The sequence below is a fragment of the Macrotis lagotis genome, chromosome 1, assembly GCF_037893015.1.
Source record: "Macrotis lagotis isolate mMagLag1 chromosome 1, bilby.v1.9.chrom.fasta, whole genome shotgun sequence".
NCBI lineage: Eukaryota > Metazoa > Chordata > Mammalia > Peramelemorphia > Peramelidae > Macrotis > Macrotis lagotis.
In genome coordinates, this window is record NC_133658.1 from 703,878,290 (window position 1) to 703,902,796 (window position 24,507).

At 35.7% G+C, this 24,507-nt stretch overlaps 1 protein-coding gene across 1 annotated transcript in view; it reads left to right on the forward strand.

Annotated features, from left to right (window-relative positions):
• The window catches only part of KCNH7 (potassium voltage-gated channel subfamily H member 7), a 625,928-nt gene that overhangs the window by 578,639 nt on the left and 22,782 nt on the right, over positions 1 to 24,507 (forward strand). The window contains exon 13 of the mRNA XM_074215839.1: positions 8,263 to 8,529. Coding sequence (XP_074071940.1) covers positions 8,263 to 8,529 — 267 coding nt within the window. The remainder of the gene's footprint in view (positions 1 to 8,262; positions 8,530 to 24,507) is intronic.

Here is a 24,507-nt window from a genome sequence, read left to right on the forward strand (position 1 = left end):
TTTTTTCTCAAAATAATCTGATTTTGAGAGAAAACTACATTTAAAACATTTGGTTAACTCATGATAATTCCAGACACAACAATATGGGAAGAAAATGCTTAATCGTTGATTACAACTCAGAAACTCCTACATTATATTATCCTGTGTTATGAATAGCAAAGAGAGCTATCTGTTGCTCATTTCTTCCCAATATTAAGTAATTTTCTAAGTTATACACTCTGATGAAATGCAGACATTTCTTATTGGAATTTTGATTCCTAATTTTAGAATAGAACTTAATTTTCAAGAGGACATTACATTCTCCTTGTTCTCCTGTTTGATCATTCCAAATAATCCTTACTTGGGCATCATATCATAACCCATAATTATGTAAGTACACAAAGCTTTGTCATGGTTGCTTTTTTTCCTCTATAACTCTTCATTTAGTGATATCATCATTTTCATTTATTTTATTTTATTTGTTTCCAATTACATGCAGAGGTAGTTTTCTACTTTCATCATTTTGCAAACTTTTGAGTTCCACATTTTTCTACCGCCCTTCCCCTTTCTATGGCAGCAGTCATATATATATATATATATATATATATATATATATATATATATATATATATATATATATATACATATATATATATGTATGTATGTATGTATATATGTATATACACAATCATGCTTAATATATTTCCTTATTAGTCATGTTGTAAAAGAGGAATTAGAACTAAGATGGAAAAAAATCTATGAGAAAGAAAGAAAAAACATAAAAGAAATTTTTAAAAGTGAACATAGTATGCAATGTCATCATTTTCAATGGATCTAATTATCAGCTAGAATCAGAAGAATTCTAGATCTCACAAAGAAGCTTCATGGAACAATAGAATCACATTTAAAATCCTGTATTCAAATGTCACCTTTGCCATTTGCTACTTGCGTAACCTTGGCAAGTCCGTTAAACACTTAGTTCCCTAATAATAAAAATGAAATAATTGAAGTAAATAACTTCTAAGGACCTTTTCAGTGATAGAAAGACAGACAGACAGACAGACAGACAGACAGACAGACAGACACACACACACACACACACACACACACACACACACACACACACACCCATCACAGGAACTTCAGTCATTCTACAAGGCTCTAAACCCACATCATTAACAACTTATTGGTCATTTCAACCTGGATATTTCATTGACACCTCAAATTCAACATGACCAAAAGAAATTTCATCTTTCTTCTAAAGCCACCTGTCTTCTGAGCTTCTATACATCTAACAGGTTTACAACTTCAGTGTTATCCTTGATCCTACACTTCTTTATACCCAAATATCCTACATTTGCCAAGTCTTGTCTTTTCTGTCTCTATATCTCTCAAATCTATCCCTTAATCACTGCTCACACAGCCATTTTCATACTCTATTTCTACCACTATCACTCAGAAACTTCTTCTCTGAGATTCATTCAATCCAAATTTATCACCCAATACAGAATTCCTTAACAGTTATCTAGGGACACTGCCCCTCCTTTCACAATGAGTTAAGTACCTGGCTCAGTCTTCCTTTTTGTAACAAGTCCTCTCATTCTAGTAGATTTCAACACACACACACACACACACACACACACACACACACACATACACACATACATATATATATATATATATATATATATACATATATATATATATGTATATACTTCCTTTTAAAACCAAATCTTCCAGTTCCTCCAAAAATTCCAATCTCTTGACCTTAGTAGCTTGATGAGGCTGGGGATGGAACACCAGTCCTGGAGTCAGAAGAATGGGAAATAGAATCTGGTCTCAGACACTTGGCACTTACTAGCTGTGTGACCTTAGGCAAATCACTTAACCCTCATTGCCTCACATCCAGGGCCATCTCCAGTGGTCCTGATCATTGCCTCATATCCATAGCTGTCCACTGAATCTGGAGGAGAAAGTGAGGCTGGTGACATAGCACAGCATCACCTTACTCAACCAAGTCACATGCTTGTCATGGCATCACCTCCCTGAAGTTATGGTCTTCTTTGAGAACAAAGGACAAACATCATCATCATCTCTTGAGCTTCTCCTCCATTCTATCTCAGCTAAACAAGGTCATACTCTTAACCCTAATATCACTCACATGTATTGTAATTTCATATTCAAGTTTTCTTTATCTGATCAAAATTATAATTTTCCATCTCTCCCCATGCTTCCTGAAACACCTGTGGTCCCTGTCTTCACTCTCTTCCTTTCCCACTTTTGACCCTTGGTGCCGCAGTTTAACAGTACACTGTCTCTCTACCCTTAAATTCCTTTGTCTCCTTATTCATCATACTGAATGGAACTGGAAGAAATCACCAAATCATGCTAGCTAATAAATTTATGCTAGCTAGTGTAAACTGAACTTTTACTCTACAGAAGAAAATTCTGCTTTTTCCCTTATTCTTTATACAACCCAACACAGCAAATTCAAACCTTTATTTCTCCCCTCAAAACTTTCATGGGCCACTTCCTTTTTTTGCTTCTTACTTAGTACCTCACATATACTTCAATGGAAAAAAGGACATTCATTGAGAGATCCCTCCGTCCTCTCCCCATTCTCACCTCCCATCCATTTAACATTGCCCCCTCTAGCTTTGTCATTTCAGTCTCTGAAGGTAAGATGCCCTTTCTGCTTGCCAAGGTAAACTATTATTCATTTTATCCTATGAATTCCTTGATTCCAGAAAACTGCCCTCACAATCATATTCAATCTTTCATCCTCAGTCTCTCTCTCTCTCTCTCTCTCTCTCTCTCTCTCTCTCTCTCTCTCTCTCTCTCTCTCTGGGTAGGGGTGGTGGTAGGAGAGATTAATAGAATAAAATATAGCTGTATTATTACTATATCCACTTATGATCTGTTAACTGAAAATAGATAGATAGATAGATAGATAGATAGATAGATAGATAGATAGATAGATAGATAATGACTCTTCTTGAGCTTTATAATTCTTGACCTCCCTTGACAATTTGACATGGTTGACTACCCTCTCTTCTCTGGGTTTCATAACACTACCCTCTCTTGGTCATCCTCCTATTGTCTGACCACTTCTTAGTCTCTTTTGCTGGTTCTTCAGATCAGTTCACTAAGTATGAGTATCAACCAAGGCTCTGTCCTGGGTCTCCTTTTTCTAGGTTTTTCATCTCCATGCCAGGGGTTCTTACAACAGCCCCCCCCCCCCCGACTCCAGTCACTCTGTATATGATATAGGTTCTGGTTATTTACTCCTTGTCTCCCCATTAGGATATGAGCTCTTTGAGAGCAGGAACTGATTTTTTTTATCCTTCTTTTCATCGATAATACTTAAACCACTATGAGCACTTAATAAATGCTTGTTGACTGATCAATAAAGTGATTGAAAAGCATCAAAAGCATTTTGAAAGCCCAGATGTTTCTTCTAACTTCTCATTTTCACATCCTTATGATTTGTCTTTGCTTTTTTTTCTGGAATTGCTTCCCTTCCTCATGATCTAAGTCTCTGCCCTCTCTGGTTCTCCTCCCCACTTGATGTCATCATATACCTTCTAATCTTGAAAATTCATTCATGCTCAGGTATTAGCCACAATATATTAATCCTTGAGTGAACATTTATATTTTAAAGGTAATTTTTGAAGCTACTTAACTGAAGGATAAATTCTCTCAGGTAGCAACTGAGAAAGTATGTGTTAGAGGAACAACAAATCATGGTACATAAATAACTGACCTATTTCATATACCCATAAAATCAGCTCTATCATTTATCGAGTTACTTCTGGGTCTCAGTTGTAAGGAAAACAAGCTGAGGCCACAGGCCATGAAACTTCATGTTGTATCTCTTAAGTTACATAGAATAATTACAGAAATGGAATGGGGCTAAGGAAATGTGATACAATGTAAGCAACCTATTTAATGGAATTTTCTAATGAAGTTATTTTATTTTAAACTATTCCTGCCTGAAAAACACCTTGAAATTATTACCAGAATAAAATTTAAAAGTAAAATGCTGAAAGATCACATAAAATTCATCAACCAAGCATTATGACTATCTACTAAATTTGCTAAATATAAATGACAGTTGGGTCTGAGAAAACAAAGAACATTAGGATAAGAACTCAGCACAGCAGCACTTGACCCCTGTTTGGTGGAGCTGGAGGAACTTTTTATTTTATAACTTTCAAGGATTAGAGGGCAAATGCAGTTGTAGTTATATCAGGACATATGTCTGCTCTTTTATTCATTTGGATCCTGGGCAAGCAGTTAGGAAACAAATCAAAAATGAGTTTAAATTGGGCCCTTTGAGAAAACAAGAGGTTATCTGTCAGTTAGAGGGAGAGGGAGAGGGAGAGGGAGAGGGAGAGGGAGAGGGAGAGGGAGAGGGAGAGGGAGAGGGAGAGGGAGAGGGAGGAAAGGGGAGGGGAGGGGAAGGGAGGGGAGGGGAGGGGAGGGGAGGGGAGGGGAGGGGAGGGGAGGGGAGGGGAGGGGAGGGGAGGGGAGAATTTCCAGTTTTCTGAATCCTAAAGTGATGTCTATGGCAGTGTAACAAGGGTAAAAAGAAATCTTTTAGGAGTGTTGCCATCTGAAGTTATTATTCAAACTCAATTCCAAACAAAAGGAAAAAGGAAGAATAGAATGTGGGGAGACAAGACAACTTCACAGTTCACAGTCAGAGAATTCACAGTACCATTTTCACCTAGCAGGCAGTGAGCCAGAGTCAGGGAAAGAACAAGCTTCTCACCTAAAAAACTGTTACATTTCAATTCAGTCAGAGTTTAATTAGAAATGGGTAAAAATTGGCATATCCTGACTAAATAATTACCTAAAGACCCAATTCCATATCCTCCATTAGTACTACATATGATTCATATATAAATCTTTATCTTGTTAAATTTACAAATGGATGATCATTTTAATTCTCTTCTTTGAGTAGAAGAATCTTCAAATGATGCTTTAATCAAATATAATAATAATAGCGAAAAAAATGTTCTGCAATCAGAGTAATAAGGAAATTAACATAGAATGGGAAAAATCCATTATTATTATTATTATTATCATCATCATCATCATCATCATCATCAGTGGCTTGAATATAGAATTACATGTGTTTTAGTCACTCTCTTTACTTCCTAATTCTGTAACTGCATTCATTTAACTGGCACTCTGTATTTGCCTAGATTATGTATACTTCCTAGTCAGATTATCTACCTGCTTCCATTTGAAAGGCAGCATAGTCCAATAATGACAGATCTGGCCTTAAAACCAATAAGACCTGAATTCTAGTCCTACTCCTGCTTGATAGCCTGATCCTAAGCAGGGCACTTCCTGGGCTCTAGGAGCAGAAAAGAGAGAGGAAGTTTCCTCTTATAAGGTGTCTCTATCCCAATGATCTAGTACCAAATCAACCCAATGACTATTGGGGGTTAAGTGATAGGAATTACTCTCATAATATATTTGGTAAATACTTGGATTAAATCAACTAACACTGGATGCATTCAAGTAAATAATGGCTTGAAAGTATGGTGCCTTCCCTCTCCCTGTCTATTTGTTGAATAATCAGTGGGTGTTATACAGCACACTATTATATACTACAAGTTAAAATTACATAGAACAACTTTGATCTCCATAATATTTTTATGTCTCCAAGAATAATTAAGATTATAACATACCTATGCTTTTTCATATTGTATAATTGTTGTCTGTGTTCTCACACAAATCCTCCATATAAAAGCTATTTAGTGTACTGTATGCCTTTCTCCAGGACTTTAACAATCAATGGGTACCCATGCAGCACTCAAGATGCCCATCTGTTATCCTTTGCTCTAGCAATTCTCTATGAAAAGATCTAAAACTCTAAATAGATGAGATGGTGTAACATCTTGCAAATGAAAACACATGCAGCTATTAAGCATGTATCCACACTGATTGGGATTGATGATATGTTCCTAACATCTTTTTTAGAAAAAAAAATACTTCATGAGAGTGACTAGGGTGTATTTGGATATGGATGGTATTATGGTATTATGGATATTGGATTGGAAGAAAGTGTTGCTCTAGTTGTATGTGTGCCCAGAGGTGAGGAATATGAAGCAGGCTCAGCCTGTCCTGTTTGGTGAGTGACCGATGTGACATACAAGGAGTCTAAGCAAGATCTGGAAATGTTTCACTTAATTCATGGACCACTTTTCCACCTGTCACCTTATCACTGAATGCACACCCTCTACCTCTCCCATCCATTCCCCTTTCCAGATTAATTCCAAATTAATACTATGACAGATACTGTAAAATACTGATATGTGTCAATTTATTCCCCTGAGGATCCCCACATGATTCCTGTAATATTCAAAACCAAAATTTACTCCTTGGCCATCTCAAGATTTGTTTACATTCCCAAGTGTCTTAAGAACAAAAATTGTCTTTGTTTTCATATTTTTCCACTCAGAATTTACCATAGGATTTGACATATAATAAGTGCTAAATAAAGACATTTTCATACATTCACTTATAGCAAAGAATTCATGAGTCAGAGTCCATCAGTAATCATTTATTAATTGCTTACATTGTGCTAAGTACTGTAACTAGGTGTGAGGAAAATAAGTTAAAGCAAACCAGTAGATTGTGGTGAGTCCCACGATGGGGAATGCTCAACCTATATCAGAATAAAATTGGGAGTCATTTTTAAGGTTTTGAGGTGAGTAATGCTAAGTGCAAAGAAAACATTCACTAAGGCAAGTTCATTGGTAACTCTTGAGATAGGTTGACCTAGAGGTAAGCAAGCTTTTGAGAAGAAAATTCCTTAGATCTGTAAGAGATGGGGAGGGGGGAGGTGGTGATATAGCCCCAGAAAGTAAGGGGGTACAACTGAAAAAGATAATGTGAAGAAAAGATAACCAGCAAATAGTAGTAAGTAAATATCCATGTGCAGAGAGACGCTCCAAAGCTTGACTGAAGAAAACGTCTGTTGCCAGTAACAATAAAGTAGCTAACAAAATGGGAGGCCCTAAATAGGGGAATAAGATCAGATTTCATTGTACTAAACTTGTGGGGGCACAACATGAACTAATTACTTAATAACAATAATTTTCTCATGTAGAAAACTTCAAATCAAACTCGTTTTTTGCCCTAGGCTGTTTTCTTGGTGAAATTATATTTAAAATAACAGAGAAAAATAGCTCTGTTAACAGTTTCTTTTGCCATATGGGAACTAAAGATTCTGTTGACAGTTTCTGTGGTATGGTCCTAAATCAATTAGTTTGGTCTTCTATGAATAAGCAATTAAGCATAATGTTAGGGAACACAGCATAGAGTATATGGGGACACTTTTAACCATTTCTGTAGAAAATGCTATGCATTCTGGAATTATGTTGATTAGTAATTAGCAGAAACCAGATGGGAAATCATGCTGTCTCCCCAGGACACTAATGGAAACAAGTCACAGAATTTGTCTCTTGGAGCTTTTCCTGCTGAAATATGTTTTAACTCAACCTTCAGGGTTGGTATAATCTTGACATTTCATTTGAAAACAGGCAATATGCACTAGTGGCCTTAATGTAATTAGGTTTTTTAAAAGTACCTTAATTACTGTATTTAAGCTTTATATTTTTCACGTCATGAAACAGCCAAACTGTCCAACAGACCAGGGCTTTAAGGAGATTTTGTACATGTAATTGAGGTTGAAATCCAACCTGTCTGCAGTTGAGAGACTATTATCCCACATAATGGCTTTTATAAGGGTGGAGTCCCACGAGAGAGAGACCATAGGCATTTAAAAAAAAAGCTTGTACAATTAAGATTTTGAAATTAGAGGCAATATTTCCTCTTTTTTCCCTGAAAAATTAGTTTCAGAAAATTAATTTTTAGAACTTAATAATATTTCTTGGGTTAGGTAGACAGGTTTTTGAGTTTCCTATAATTTCCTATCAAAAAAAGGATATCTTAAAAACACCTAATAAGGGTACATTTTGATTTTGAAATGAATAATTTGAGTAATCAAGGATCTAATGGCTCCTGAAGTTTGTTTGCTTGAGAAGACAATATACTAGAAATGAATAACAGGCTTTCCATTTTCTATAGAAAAATAAAGGTAGTTTAAGCTGGTGATTTCTTAAGAGTCATTGCTAAAGTTCTTTAAAGAAAATGCATACAAGGATTTCAATGAACAATACATTAGCACAGTACATGGTAGAAACAAAGACTGCTTTTGATTGTACCAATTTTATTATCTTGTATAAAATCATTTCTTGTTGATAGATTATCGCAAAGGGACTAGTCCACATGACCCTGAAGACTCTGTAGATACCACAAGACGTTATCAGTGTTCCAAGAAACATTTTGAAGAGAAGAAAAGTGGATCATCATCATTTATCTCTTCCATTGATGATGAACAAAAACCTCTTTTCTCCAGAATAATGGATTATGCTCCAGGGACAGAGAAAAGAACTATCTTGAATTTTGAGGAACAAACTATGACCACTTCAGAAAGACTCCATCTTGATAAAAAAAGTCATTCTTACAAAGGTAATTGACTTCCTCATTATTTGTCTTTCTTTAGTACTGGTTATTAGAGTAGGCAGTGGGATATTTACCAATTAGCAAACTAAATATATTTCTTCAATTTTTTAACAAATTCATGACTTTGGTATTGACTACAAAGGCATCCATCCAATTATATCACCTTGAAAGAAGATGAGAAGCCTTTATGTACTACCTAGTATGTGCCACTGTGCCAGCTACTTTTCAATTACTATCTCATTTGGTCTTCACAATAATCCTCCAAGATTGGTGCTTCTATTATTCCATTTTATGGTTGAGAAACCTGAAGCAAATGGAGGCTAAGTGATTTGCTCAGAATCATACAGCTAGTCTGAGGTCACATTTGAACCTGGGTTGTACTGACACCAGACCCAGGGGTCTTTCCACTTCACCATCTCTGCATTGAGATAATGATTAACCATATACTTAGGTGGAGCAATGTGTAGAGTTCTGGTCTAGGGTCAAGAAGACCTGAGTTCAAATCAAGTCTCTGGGAAAATCACTTCACCTATTTGCCTCAGTTTCTTCATCTATAAAATGAGAATAATTATAGTAGCTGTAAAGATCAAATGAGATAATAATTGTAAAGTGTATAGTGCTTAGCATGGCACATAGTTAGCTATAATGATGATGTTTCTCCTTTGTTTTCAAAGAAGACCATGACATTGGGGAGGTGATGCCCTGATAAGTACATGAATTAGATTTGAATGAGGAGATGCTGTGCTAAGTCATCAGCCTCACTTTCTCCTCCAGAGTCATCTGGGTCCAGTGGCCAGATATGAATCAGGATGACTGGAGATGCCCCTGGATGTAAGGCAATTAGGGTGAAGTGACTTGCCCAAGGTCACAAAGCTAGTAAGTGTCAAGTGTCTGAGAATGGATTTGAACTCAGGTCTTTCTGACTCCAAGGTTGGTACTTTATCCAATGTGCCACCTAGTTGCCCCTGTAAGCTATAATATTAATAACAACAACAATAATAATAATAATGTATATAATACCATTGCATATTATAGATATGATAATGTTAACTATTATTGTTATGCTGCATGACACCTTAAAGCCTGTGAAGATCCTTTATTCCTTCTGAGCTGTCATTCAACAAATCCTAAATGCTTTCCATAGCAAGTTCAAGACACTGTGGTGGACATGGAAAGGAAAGTAATTAGAACTGCAAGAATAGATAAAAATGAGCATTAATGCCTACTTCACAAAGGTCAAAACAATATTCCAAATACATCAAAAATATTTTCCTGTTTAGTGGAAATTATGAGGAAAAAAGAAAGATGCTATGAATGATAAAAGCAAGACAAATAATTTGAAATTAATGTATTGTGCATAACAAAGCAATCAGAAAAAATATAGTTATGTAATATATTTGTGAAAGGAGCAATCATATGAATTGAAAGTAAGGAACATTTGAATATAAGTCATCAAAACCTGAACAGAAGAGAAATTCATCAGTACATTATGAACTCTGCCCCCACTGATTCATTGATCTTGGCCTGCCAGAATACCACACACCCTTCAAGCTCCGAACTTCAATGAATGAATGAAAAAGCTCATATTAAGCAATTTCCATATTCCAAAAACTATATCAAACTGGGGGCACACATACACACACACACACACACACACACACACACACACACACACACACACATACATAAATATATACAAACAAGAAACAGTTCCTGCCCTCACAGAATTGACATTCTAATGGTAAATAGTCAGTTAAAAAGTCAATTAACATTTATTAAATGCTTACATTATACCAGGCACTAATTTGTATATATATACATATATATATATATATATATGTATCTGTGTGTGTGTGTGTGTGTGTGTGTGTGTGTAAGGACAACTACGTGGCACAGTGGATAGAGAACTATGCTTGAAATCAGGAAGATTCATCATCATAAGTTCAAATCTGATCTCAAATACTTAGTAGCTGTGAGACCCTGGGCATGTCACTTAATCCTGTTTGCCTCAGGTTCCTCATCTATAAAATAAGCCAGAGAAAGAAATGGCAAACCACTCCAATATCTCTATCAAGAAAATCCTAAATGGGGTCACAGAAAGTCAACATGACTTCAAACAACTCAACAATATCACAAGGGCAGGTTGGCCATTCAAGGGTATGTTGACTTGAAAAGTCATAGAGGAATTGATTGTTAGGCCATTTCCAGAACCAATGGTGGTTTTTAATTTTCTTGTGGTTCCAAAGCTAGAACACAATCTGGTAGGAGAGGTCATGTACTGGTTGGCAAAAAGTAGTGTACAATGTGAAACATATCTAGGACTTGTTAATATAGAGGACTGTGTGACAGTAATAAATTCAGTTATTCATTATTTATTAACATTTATTAAGAGCCTTCATTATGTTAGGCATTATACTTTGTAGTGAGGGATACAAAGAAAAGTAAAAGAAAGTCCCTTGCCCTTAAGGAGGTCACAGTCTAATAGAAGAAGAAAATACATAAAAACAAGTCAAAAAGAAGAGATAGGTTAGGTATTTGAGGTGAGAGTATGATGAAATCAGAAATGAAACTGTAGGAGACTAATGAGAGCATAGCCCCAGATATCCTCTTTAAATATAAGATCTGGGAAAAGCTCTCCAATATCTACCTTTCATTTTTTTGTTGTCATTCCAGCTGTGTTTGGCTCTTTGTAATCTCATTTTCGGATTTTCTTGGCAAAGATATTGGAGAGATTCGCCATTTGCTTCTCCAACTCATTTTACAGATGAGCAAATTGAGACAAACAGGGATAAGTGTCTTGCCCAGGGCCACACAGCTAGTAAGGATCTGAGGCTAGATTTGAACTCATGAAGAAGAGTCTCTTCCAGATTCCCAGTGCTCAAATCCACTAGCTGTCCAGTGTCCATCTTCCTTCCACCCTCTCAAGTTTAAGAGAAAGAAGATTCCCCAGGGGCAGGAAGTACTAAAGAAGTGAATTTCAGACTTGATGTGATTTTTTTTTTAGGATGATGATATTCAAATGAGGTCTAGAAGTACAACTGTATAGGAAAAAATAAAACCCCAGGAAAGGAGTCCTATAACTAAGATGTTTTAGTCCTACAGAATATGATCTGATCCAAGAAGCTCTATGGTAGGTCAGATAGTAGGATCCACCTGTCTAGAAGGTGCAATAGAAGGGGAAAAAATGGCAAGAGGACAACTAGGGTTCTACTGTTTCATGAATGAAGCTCTCCAAAGAGGATATTTCTAATCCTTCTCTACTCCCATTTACTCTTTTAAGGCCAGTGTACTACCCCCCAAAAAATAAAAATAAATAAAAATTAGGGGGCAGCTAGGTGGTGCAATGATAGAGCACCAGCCCTGGAGTCAGGAGGACCTGAGTTCAAACGTAACCTCAGACATTTAATAATTATCTAGCTGTGTGACCTTGAGCAAGTTACATAATACCTTTGCCTTACTAAGCCCCTCCTCCCCAAATAAAAATAAACATCCAACTACTAATCATATTTTGCTTTGTACCGTATTTTTGTATGTATTTTATCCCTCTTCACACACACACATACACACACACACACACACACACACACACACACACACACACACAAACAGAATATGAAACTGTAAGCTGCTTAAGAGAAGAGATGATATCTTCATCTTTATATCTCCCAGTATCTTGCACGTAATGGGATTGCAACTTTAGAACTGCAAGTCATCTTTAATTCCATGTACTTACAAATATCTTATTTTGCAGACATGGAAACTGAGCAGTGGCATAAAGTGACTTATCTGAGTTCAAGAAGAGAGTTGGTAGCAGAGTGTCAATGAAACCCCGTTGAATGACAAATGAAAGAAAACTAGCTTTTGCCCTGCTATCTCTGAAATATGCTAAGAATGTAGGCAAATGTTCTTCAGTCAATCTAAAATCTTGAGGAAATGAATGAAATAGTTCCTCATTTGTCACAGTGGAAATATGGAATATTAGCTGTGGCTACTAAATGTTTTATTTCAGTTATTCATGAAAAGTGGATATTTTGGGAACTCTAAGAATAGAAATAGAAGCAGGTTGTATAACCTAAGTCGGCAATTCTGCAAACCTCTTTGTCACCTCTACCTCTTATAAAGGTCAATTCGGATTGGTCCTGATAGGATGTGTTCTAGGACTTTTTTTCCACTTCAATTTTCAATTACTTAAATGTCAAACTTCTTTAGGAAGGAATTTTATTATCTAAGAGTGATCACCAATGAGGAACATTTTCTTGTCCTTCAGCCTAGATTTTCTTTTGTTCTTTTCTTTTAATTATTATATTTAGCTTCCCCATCCCACCCACACGATTCTAAATAATTATTCCACCAACAAATTTAATATCCACACTTCTTTGGTTTTTCAAATGTTTCATCACTGTTCAAAAAAGAATTACCTTAAGAAATGTAAATCAAAGTAAATGCCATAATTGGCTAAAATAATTGAAGCCATGTGGCATTAATTAGTATAAATAGTTAAAGATAATTAAGGAGCAAATATAAGCCAAATATACAGTAGCAAACTTACTTAATTTCCCAGTAACTCTTTTTTTAAGGTTTTTTGTAAGGCAATGGGGTTAAGTGACTTGCCCAAGGCCATACAACTAGGTAATTATTAAGTGTCTGAGATGGTATTGGAACTTGGGTCCTCCTGACTCCAGGGCCAATGCTCTATTCACTGAACTACCTAGCTGCCCCTATTTCCCAGTAACTCTTAAAGGAGAATATAATGGAACATCCAAGAAATTGACTATTTTGAAAGTTTTGTTTTTTAGAAGATTCACTTAATAGCAGTTGCAGTTAGAATTGTTTTTAAGATAATTGGTTATTGTTCCATTTCTCACACAATGCATTTTCATCAACAAAAATGCATTTCATTGGATCAAATTTTTGACATCGAGTCAAAGGTTTTCCATGCCAAATAGCAGAGAATAGCACATTTGATCCTTCTCCCTCACAAAAGAAAAGTTAAATAGACTTCTCTTTGGAGAAAGGTCAAAAGTTAAGTTTACCAGATTTGTGTCCCCACAGCCATCTGAAAGTTTACTTTCTTTTCACTCATTTCCAGAAATGTGTCCTTGCAACTATAGCAACATTTTCCAAGGCAACAAAGTTCTGATTCTATTTTGAGCTATATTTTAAAAGTGTCTCCATGGATGTTCATTTTTATTAAGATTACAAGGCATCATTCCTCCCTTTGAACTCCTATTGTTATTATTTTTGCAGTTATTGAAAGTCAATTTTCTTTATATTACAATAAAATTATAAAATTAAATCAATATAGCTTCCTCAGAAGTGTCTTGCAATAACATTTAGAGATCAAAATTTTCTCTTAATGTATTAAAAATTATCATCACCTATAATTTATTATTCTGTGATTCAAAGTTTTCTCTTTAAAAAAATGGATAACATATGAATGCGGAAATAATAGAACCAAGAGCAGTTTAAGTACAGGCAGATGCTATGTATCTATCTTAGCTCAATATTCTCTAGTATAATAACCATTCTCTAGTATTATCTTGAAAAATTCAATCCAATAAGCACTTATTAAACAATCTCTGCCCTCAAAGTATTTATGTTCTGTGGAATATAACCAGGTATGTGCTGGCAATGTTTAACAACAAACCATTATTATTAACATTTTCTCCATCACTTTTTTAAGCCTACACAATCAATAAGCAATGAATCAGGTCCTAATCTGCAGGTATCCATTAATTGATTAATGGCCAGTTCCTGAGGTATAAATATTCACACTGAAAATTTAACAACCAGTATACCCATGGGATACAAAATATGTATTGCTAATTTCAATAAATAAGTTTAATATGCTGATTTCAGAAATTCATATTTACAATAACTAAAAATATTCTATGACATATGAGTTGAATCTAGAAAGAAGATGGGAATTATAAGGAGGCAGAAGTAGGAAGAGAAAGTATTCCAGATATAAGATACAGTCAGGGCAAAAATATGGAGAAAATTCAGAGAATGGCAAAAAGACAGTGTATGAAGAGGAGTAATAAGAAATAATCCTAGAATTATCATTTGGAGTCCAATTAGGCAGATCTTTAAATACATCCCCACTGTAACCATAAGGCATACTAAATAAAGGTAATTACTGATATAGTTCACATAACTATATTACCCAAATAATATCTGTGTTCTGAATTTAGTTGGACTTTTCTAGGAAGCTGAAAAGCTAGTTGACAAACTCAGAAAAACAGCTATCTTAAATTTTAAATAAGTTCATTTAAAGAGGACATATGAATAAAGAATTATAATTCATAGTGGAAATCTGTTACTAAATTATCACCCAAACACTTATTTTTTGACAAACTTTTTCATTTTGTTTCCTTTGGTAAAATATCTTCTTAAAAAAATTAGTGTGCTGTTAGAAAAAATGCCAGAGTTTCAATCCATAAAATAAAGAAGATTGAACCAAAGAAATTAATACCTATTTGAAATGTAGAAACTTTTATACTGGGATCCATTCATCACTTTCATGGCACAAAGATTTACTTTTCTCTAGATCTTTTTCTTTAGGCTGGTTATGAATATGCTCATTATTTCATATGAGATACTATCAAAATTGCAGCTCCCTCATTAGAGAAATTTGTGTAAATCCAATGATAAAAGGAAAGCAAGAGAAAAAAATGTCCCCAAAAATTTATAAAAATTTCATGTGGTACTGGAAATAAATAGAAGTTTTTAAGTTGCTTGCCTGTATTTTTGGAGAAATAAATATGCATAGAATTATAGAAAGCATGGAAAAGACTTCAAACAATGATCTAATTTAGCCCCTGTCTCCAGAGTTACTTGGTAGGCAGAAAAAATCAACATAATGAAGATTGTTTTAGTACTGTAAGATCTAGATTTAAAGTCTACCTTAAATACTAGCTACCTCATCACGGACAACTTGTTTAATATTTCAGTCTCAGTCTCCTTAGCTATACAATGGGAATGATAATATTTATACTATTATCTTATGTGATTGTTATGAGTAAACTTCTTCTATGACCCTACCTCATCTTTTTTTGACTGTTTTGCTGGTAGCACTGAAGTTTTACTAATAGATCAAAGCATCTCAAGATCACTCTCTGATATAGGTTTTCTCTCCTTAATAAAGTCTCTTGTGGCACACATAGAATTAGTCTATGGGACTGGAAAAGAATATAGAAATCATTTATTCAATTCTGCCTAATAATATCTAACCTCTGCACCCTTTGGTATAGGAAAGTACAGAATTTATCTTGTTGAATCTTATTTCTGAATATCTTAGCAATTCTGTGATCTAAGATGAGCGAAGCATGAGTCTGTTACGACTGCTGAAGCATAGCAACACAGCTAATATTACATCTTAAAATACAAAGTGTCCCAAAAAAATCCAAGAACTGTACTGTCTTGCCAAAAAATTGAGAAGGTACACCTTGTCTCAGAAGTACACCTTGTTACATGACTGGTGCAGGAATTCATCTTTCTTGACTATGTATATTTGTTAGAAGTATTTTATTTATCTTTTTATTTTTATTTCTAATGAGGATGGATTGAGAAGAGAAAATACGATTTTGTTCACTGAAAAGAAAACTAATTAAATTTTGAAAAAAGAAACAGAAGTACATGTTATTTATCCAAGATGATCTAAAGTTAGAGCATGAAATATTCAGCAAGACAACTTAACAACCTCTCAATTGTCAGGCTTTGGATTTAGTCAGAAGAGAAACCTTGAACCAAAATTCTGAAATTGCACCTTGAAAGGAAGGAAGATTGTGCAATCAAGATTTTTATCAGTCATAGTTTCTTTCAATGGCCCAGATTTCCAAAAGAAATTTTTAAACAAAAGCTCTAAGTGTAGGTAATAGAGAGGGAAGATCATGGGAGAGGGTAGTCAGATACAACACACTTTTGAGGAGGGTCAGGGTGAAAGGAGAGAAAGAATAGAATAAATTGGGGTGGGGAAGAATGGGATGGAGGGAAATACAGCTAATAATAGCTACTGTGGGGTAAAAATTTTGAAGCAACTTCTCTGATGGACTTATGATAAAGAATGATAGGGCTTATGATAAAGAATGAAAGGACTTATGATAAAGAGACAGAGCTGATGGTGTCTGAACACACAGTAAAGTACACTTTTTTCTTTTCTCACTATTTTTTGTGAGGTTTCTCTATGTTTGTGGGGGGAGGGGAGATTATGTTTACTTTTTACAACAAGACTATTGTAATAATGTGAAAATAAATAAATGAGAAAAAAGAAAAGGGTAGAGACTTTGGCACACTGTGTGTTAAAAAGTTATATTCATGTGAAGAATCCTATAGCCCAAGGTAAGAAATAGTGTGGGGAACATATATAAAGAGGATCAAGGGAGGGAGAAAAAGAAGTGATTTTGCTGGATACATATAAAGTAGATAACCCAGGCAGAAGGAGAAATTAAATGAGAAGTTTGGAAAACAGATTACAAACAGTATGAATATAAAATAGTATACAATTATATATGAATAAAAATTATTTATCAGTAAAAAAACTAAAGTAGATTTTGGAATCCAGAAGGTGTTAAGCAAAGGAGAAAAAAGCTATAAGTAACCAACCCTACCAAAGTATGAGTTCCTTTAAGGGCAGGGGCTAAATTCAGAATTATGCTGAAAGGGCTATAAAACTGCATATCCTATGATTCAGCATTACCACTGCTAGGTCTGTATCCCAAAGAAATAATTAGAAAGGAAAAAGAACCCACATATATACAAAATTATTTATAGTAGCTCTTTTTTGTGGTGGCAACAAAATGGAAATTGAGGAGATGCCCATCATTTGAAGAATGTATGAACAAGTTGTGGTATATTCATGTAATTGAATACTATTGATCTATAAGAAATAATGAGTAGGCAAATTTCAGAAAAAAACATGGAAAGACTTAAATGAACTGACATTAAGTGAATTAAGCAGAAAACTGTATACAGTAATAATAACAGTAACATATTGTAATGTCAACAATGATAGAACTAGCTTTTCTCAGCAATACAGCAATACAATGATCAAAGACAATTCTAAAATATTTGTGATGGAAAATGCCACCATATACAGAGATAGCCCTATGGTGTCTGAATGTAGATTAAAGCACTTCTTTCAGAGGGTGGAGCCAAGATGGCGACATGAAGGGATAGAGTCTTAGGAGCTCTTTGATAAAAACTCATAAACTAAGGACTCTAATTAACTTTTGAGAGACAGAACCCACAAAGGGACCCAGTGAGCAGTTCTCCTACTCAAGGTAACCTGGAAAAGAGCAGAAAGGCTCTGCTCCACGGGTTGGAGGGGCAGCCCACCAGAGGGGTGGCCTGCCAGAGCAAAAGAACTTCAGCCTCCCGGAGGCAGCCCCAGGGCGCTGGGAGCCGTGGCTCACAGCAGCAGGGGAGTCTCCTGAGCTGCACCGGCACAAAGTGGGGGAACAGCCAGCGGGGGACCTCTGCCAGAGGGAGCACGTGGAGCCCAGCCCTCAGGGCACACAGCGAGCAGCTTGGTCTTTAGCAGCCTAGACCTGGAAACAGAAGCAGGAGGAGCAGGTAAGCAGGAGCCCCCAGGGCATGAGCCCATTGAGCTGAGGGAGGGGAGTGAAGAGAGAGACTGCCAAGCTCTGTCCTCTGCCCCTGGAACAGGACTCTGGGGCTCTGACCACATTCAGATCCTGAACCCAGTCTAGGCCCCCCCATAGAACAACAGGGCCCCCCCACCTCGGCCCCGTGGCAGAGGGGGGTGCTTATGGTCATTCACAGACCAGGAGGGAGGACAGAGCCTCACACACTGAGACCCTTATGGGAGTGTCCCAAAAGCTCAGGAAGCACCCCCCAAAAACAGGCTTAGGCTGGGAAAATGAACAAGCAAAGAAACAAGAGGAAGACCATTGAGAAACATTTTGCAAATGAGCCCAAGAAGGATCAAAATACTCAGTCTGAAGATGAGGAAGCACAAGCTCCTGCATCTAAAGACTCCAAGAAAAACAGAAATTGGGCTCAGGCTATGATAGAGCTCAAATAAGACTTTGAAAATCAAATGAGGGAGTTAGGAAAAAAACTGGGAAAAGAAAGGAGAGAGATGCAGGAAAAACATGAAAATGAAGTCAGCAGCTTAGTCAAGGAAATCCAAAAAAATGCTAAAGAAAATAGCATGCTAAAAAACAGCTTAGGTCAAATGGATAAAACAGTTCAAAAAGTTATGGAGGAGAAGAATGCTTTAAAAAGCAAAATCGGCCAGATGGAAAAAGAGATAAGAAAACTCTCTGAGGAGAACAAATCCTTCAGACAAAGAATAGAATTCAGAGAGATTGATGAATTTACCAGAAATCAGGAATCAATACTTCAAAACCAAAAAAAAATGAAAAATTAGAAGAATGTGAAATATCTCATTGAAAAAACAACTGATATGGAAAACAGACTTAGGAAAGATAATTTGAAAATTATTGGAATACCTGAAAGTCATGATCAGGAAAAGAGCCTTGACATCATTTTCAAAGAATTACTACAGGAAAATTGCCCTGATATTCTAGAAGCAGAGGGCAAAATAGAAATGGAGAGAATCCACCGATCCCCCCGAGAAAGAGATCCCAAAAAACCAACCCCCAGAAATATTATAGCCAAGTTCCAGAACTCCCAAGTCAAAGAGAAAATATTACAAACAGCCAGAAGGACACAGTTCAAATATCGTGGAGCTGCAGTCAGGATCACGCAGGACTTAGCAGCAACTACATTGGAAGCTCATAGGGCTTGGAATACAATACACCAGAAGGCAAAAGAGCTTAGAATGCAGCCAAGAATGAACTACCCAGCAAGGCTGAATGTCTTCTTCCAGGGAAAAAGATGGACTTTCAATAAACCAGGGGAATTTCAAAGGTTCCTTTTGGAATGGCCAGAGCTGAACAGAAGGTTTGATCTTCAGATACAGGACTCAGGTGAAGCATGGAGATTGGAGGAGAGGGGGGAAATATGTGGGACTTAATGAGGATGAACTGCATGTATAGAAAAATGATACTGATAATATTCATATGAACCATCTCAGTTAATAGAGCAGGTAGAGGGAGCTTTTATAGTTGATGCACAGGAGAAAGCTGAATTTGAAGATAAAATATGGTGTAAAAATGGAGTCAATAGGAAAAAAAGGGAAATGGAATGGGAGAAAGAAAAAGGAGAGGGGGGAATAGTCCAAGATATCTCACATAATAAGATTTTTTTTAATACAATGAGCTATTGCAATGATATGGAAGGGGGGGAGGCAAGGGGGAATGAAGGAACCTTTGCTCTCATCAGAGATGGCTAGGAGAGGAAACAGCAAATACACTCAGTGGGGTATAGACAACTGGAGTTAGAAGGAGGGGGGAGCAGGGGGAAGGGGTGGGGATGTGAATAAAGGAGGAGAGGATGGACCATGGGGGGACAGTGGTCAGATATAACACATTTTCTTTTTTTACTCCTTGCAAGGGGCTGGGATTGGAAGGCCTACCCAGGACCATAGGGACAGGTGGATTCTGGGCCTAAGGGGTGGTATGGGGGCTCAGGGCTTCTTGGCCCCAGGACTAGGGATCTGTCTGCTGCACCACTCGGTGACCCTACAGCAGAGTCAGAGTGAAAGGAGAGAGAAAATATAGTACATAGTAGTGGAGAAATAAGAAAGGAGGGAGTTGCAATCAGCAATGGCAACGTTGGAAAAATATGGAAGTAACTTTTGTGATGGACTTATCATAAAGAATGTGATCCACTCACGACAGAGTTGATGGTGTTGGAACAAAGACTGAAGCACATTTTTTGTTATTATTATTTGGGGGAGGGTGCAGGGCAAGTGGGGCTGAGTGGCCTGCCTGGGGCCACATAGCAGGGTGATCTTTGGGTGTCTGGGGCCGGATTCGGACCCAGGTGCTCCTGGCTCAAGGGCCAATGCTCTGTCTGCCACCCAGCCACCCCTACTATTATTACTACTTTATTTTATTTGGGGTCTTTTTTTTCTTCTTTTTGGTTTTTGCAGGGCAGTGGGGATTGGGTGGCTTGCATGTCACATGGCTGGGTGATTATTGGGTTTATGAGGCTGGATATGGACTCGGGTGCTTGTGGCTCCAGGGCTGGTGCTTCATCCATTGAGCCACCTGACCATACCTACAATTATTACTATTATTTTTTTTAATTTTAATTTTTTCTCTCCCCTTTACTTTTTCACCCAAGCAAGTCTATCTGTATTCATGGGGGGAGGGGTATTTTGTTTACTTGTAAACAAGTATATTTTTATTAATGTAAGAAAAAAACATTTGTACAAAATGAGAATAAAAAATAAATTTAAAAAAAAGAAAAAAGAAAATTTGGGGATTTGCAATACAAAGTTTACTCACTAATTACAAAGCTTTCTGGAAAATGGTATGCTTGGGGGTGCTATATACATTCCTTTTATGAGGGACAGTCAAACAACACAAATTCCCCTCATTGCCCACATCTAGAAATGTATGATATTCTGCACTTTGTGTTCATAACCTCTTTATTAGGTGGTGAAAATAGTATGCTATAACATTGGTCCTCTGGGATCATTGTTATCCATTATGTCTATTAAAGTTATTAAGCCTTTAAAAAAAAAGCACTTCTTTCACTTCTTTTAATTATTTTTTAGATTTTTTTCCTCTCTTTTGACTTTTCCCTTTTGTTTTTATTCTTCTTTTAAAACATGATTAATATGGAAATATATTTAAAATAATTGTGCATGTATGACCTATATCAGATAGCTTGCTGTCTTGAAGAGGGAGAAGGGAAGAGAATGAAGTAGAAAAATTTACAAAAATGAATGCTAGAGGGGCAGCTACGAGGCACAGTGGATAGAGCACTAGCCCTGGAGTCAGGAGTACCTGAGTTCAAATTTGGCCTCAGTCACTTAATAATTACCTAGCTGTGTGGCCTTGGGCAAGCCACTTAACCCTATTTGCCTTGCAAAAACTTTTAAAAAAATAAATGTTAGAAATTATCATCATATGTAATTGGGGAAAAAATAAAATATCTTTAAGATTTTTTTTTAATTAGGAAAAAAAAGAGTAGAGAGGCTTAAATCTAATTAATCCTTGTGTCCTTTAATTCTCTACAAGTAGAAGTCTCAATAAATTTTTATAGAATCAAACTGAATCAGTTTTGGTTAATTGAAATCTTTTTGCAATACAAATGATTGCCTTCAAGCATGATGAACAACTGGGAATATTTCCCTTATTATAATGATCATTTTCTCAAAGAGAAGGAAAAAAATACTCATTGTTTTCTGTGAGTTTAAGTGCCCATCTTCTAAGTATTATAGGTGGCTCTAATTACTTTCTAGTTGATCATTTTTTAAATTCTTCTATGAATTAGGATGAGGAGTAAGAGAGATTTTTTATATGCATTTCAACTACACATCAATTCATACCCTGAACAAAATAAACAAAATAAAATTAAGATTTGTCTTAATAAGACAACCAGAAAATGAATCTTGTATATTAACTCTTGAGAAAACAGTCATTTCCATTCCATTCCATACAATTGGAATGGGACTTTTGTGAAAGAGTAAAACTTTAAAGAAAAATAATGAAAATATTCAAATGAATCTGTGAGCTCATTGGCATGAATAAACCTAACAGCAAAATATCTCTCAACTCATCTATATCTGACCATCCTGCATCATTCTTGCTCTCACAAAGTGGGTCAGAAGAAGAGATACCAAGACACACTGAAAGTCTCATTGAAGATCTTTAGACTTGAATGTTCTGTATGAGAGACACTGGCACAGGACTACCCAGCATGGCATACCCTCATCAGTGAGGGGGCTGTGCTCTATAAGGAAGGTGGAATTGAAGCAGCTAAAAGGAAAGGAAAGATACATAAGTTTAGAGTACCCACCCCAGGTGTTCACATGGACTATTTGTGTCCAACCTGTGGTAGAGCATTCCATGCTCATATTGGTCTGATCAGCCACAGTCCAACACACTGTAATTTGTCTCAGAAATAAAGATGTTATTTTGGTCTTCTTCAGTAATGAAGAACAAGAACTAACCGTTAGTTCACCATTGAAGATCCACTCATCATGCTAGTGGTCTTCCCCATTTTCTCTGACATTATACAGATGCCAAATGCGTTATGCAGGAGATCTCTCCATCTTTTTCAACATGTAAGCAATCTATCCTTTTTCTTCACACATTTCATTGATGATATGTCTTTTACACTGTATCTCTTTTGTAAATAAATATGTACAAAATAATCTGAGCTCTAAAAATTATGGAATAGCTGAGAAATAAGGAATGTGATTTAAATAATGCATACAGCAATATATTAGCATAAAAGTATGAAAAACAAAAATGTACTGGAAAGGTATTTTTGTTTTGTTTTGTTTTGTTTTGTTTTGTTTGGGTTTTTGTTTTTTTTAAAAGCAAAGTATGAAAAGGAAACTTTAAATGAGTCAGATGGTTTGATCCAAAGAGATTTTATGAAAAAAATCACTAGAATTATTATATTTTCATTATTAAGTAAAAAAATTTATTGATGCCTTTTTATTTTTATAAGATAATAATTTCCCAATATGCTCTCCCCCATTGAATTCCCCACTTTTAACAAAGAAAAACGTCAAAGAAAAACCAACTGACCGACTATATTTGACAGTTTAATATATGATATTCTCTACCTGTAGTTCCCCACCTTCCTACCAAAAGATAATTGTGTATTTTCATCTTTTGTCTTGTTTTAATTACAATATTATATTTATGTATATTGTTTTCCTAATATTACAAATTTAATTATTTATAGCTTCATATGAAAATTCCTATATTTCTATGAATTTCTCACATTAATCCTTTTTTTATAAAGCGATAATGTTTCATTAAATATTTGACCCTTTCCCAGCTGGTAGGTAACCACTTGGTTTCCAGGTTTTTGATGCTGAAAAAGATGGTATGTGCATACTCTTTTATGCTTTTATTATATTTTCCTATTAATTACTTTTCTCCTATAGTTCTAAATTATTTTTCATAATGGTGGAACCAACTAATAACTCCACAAACAATGAAAATGGTATTTGGTAGTCAAACTAACATTAACTATTTCTTTCTCTTACTTCTGCCACTTTGATTTTCTCTAGTTTTTAAAGCAGCAACTTTTTCTGTTTCTTCTTAGCATCATATCCAAGTCCTTTGCAAAAGTCACTGAAATGTCTTACTCCTTTAATTAGGACAATTCAATTCACATAAATAAAAACTACTGTGAATTCAACAGTGGATTTGGGATCAAAGGACAAGAGTTCAAATCCATCTCTTTCCCCAGGTGTGTGATCTCAAGAAAGTCACTTAACGCACAAAGGACTCAATCTCTTCATCTGTAAAATGAGGGAGTACTAGATAAACTCTAAAATCCCTTCTATCTCTAAATCTATGATCCTATGAACCTAGTCCTTAGTCAGTTATATTTTCCCCATGTATATTTGTTTGTTTGTTTGTTTGTTGTTGGCAGAAAGCCTACATTTTTAGAAGAGTGCTTTTTTTGCATTTTTAATTCTTTTATTAACAAGCATTTATTTTCTCTCTCACATACCTCCTCCCCATTAGCAAAAAAGAGAAAAGCAAAATCTTATAACAAATAAGCATAGTAAAGCAAAACAAATCCCTACTTTGACAATGTTAAAAAATATATCTCATTTGGCATGAACTAAAGGGTCCATCTTCCCTATGTCAAAAGGTGGTTTGCATGGAGTCTTATCATCAGTCTCTTGGAATCATGATTGATGCATTAGTCATAGTTCTTAAGTCTCTCAAAGTTGTCTGTTTTTTATAATGTTGTTAATGTATAAATTGTTCTCTGTTCTCTGTTCCTTCACTCTTTATCAATTCATAGAAATCATCCTGATTTCTCTGAAAATATCCTTTCATTATTTCTCACACAGCACAATAGGATTTATTCCATTACATCCATATTCCATAATTTGTTCTCATTCCCTTA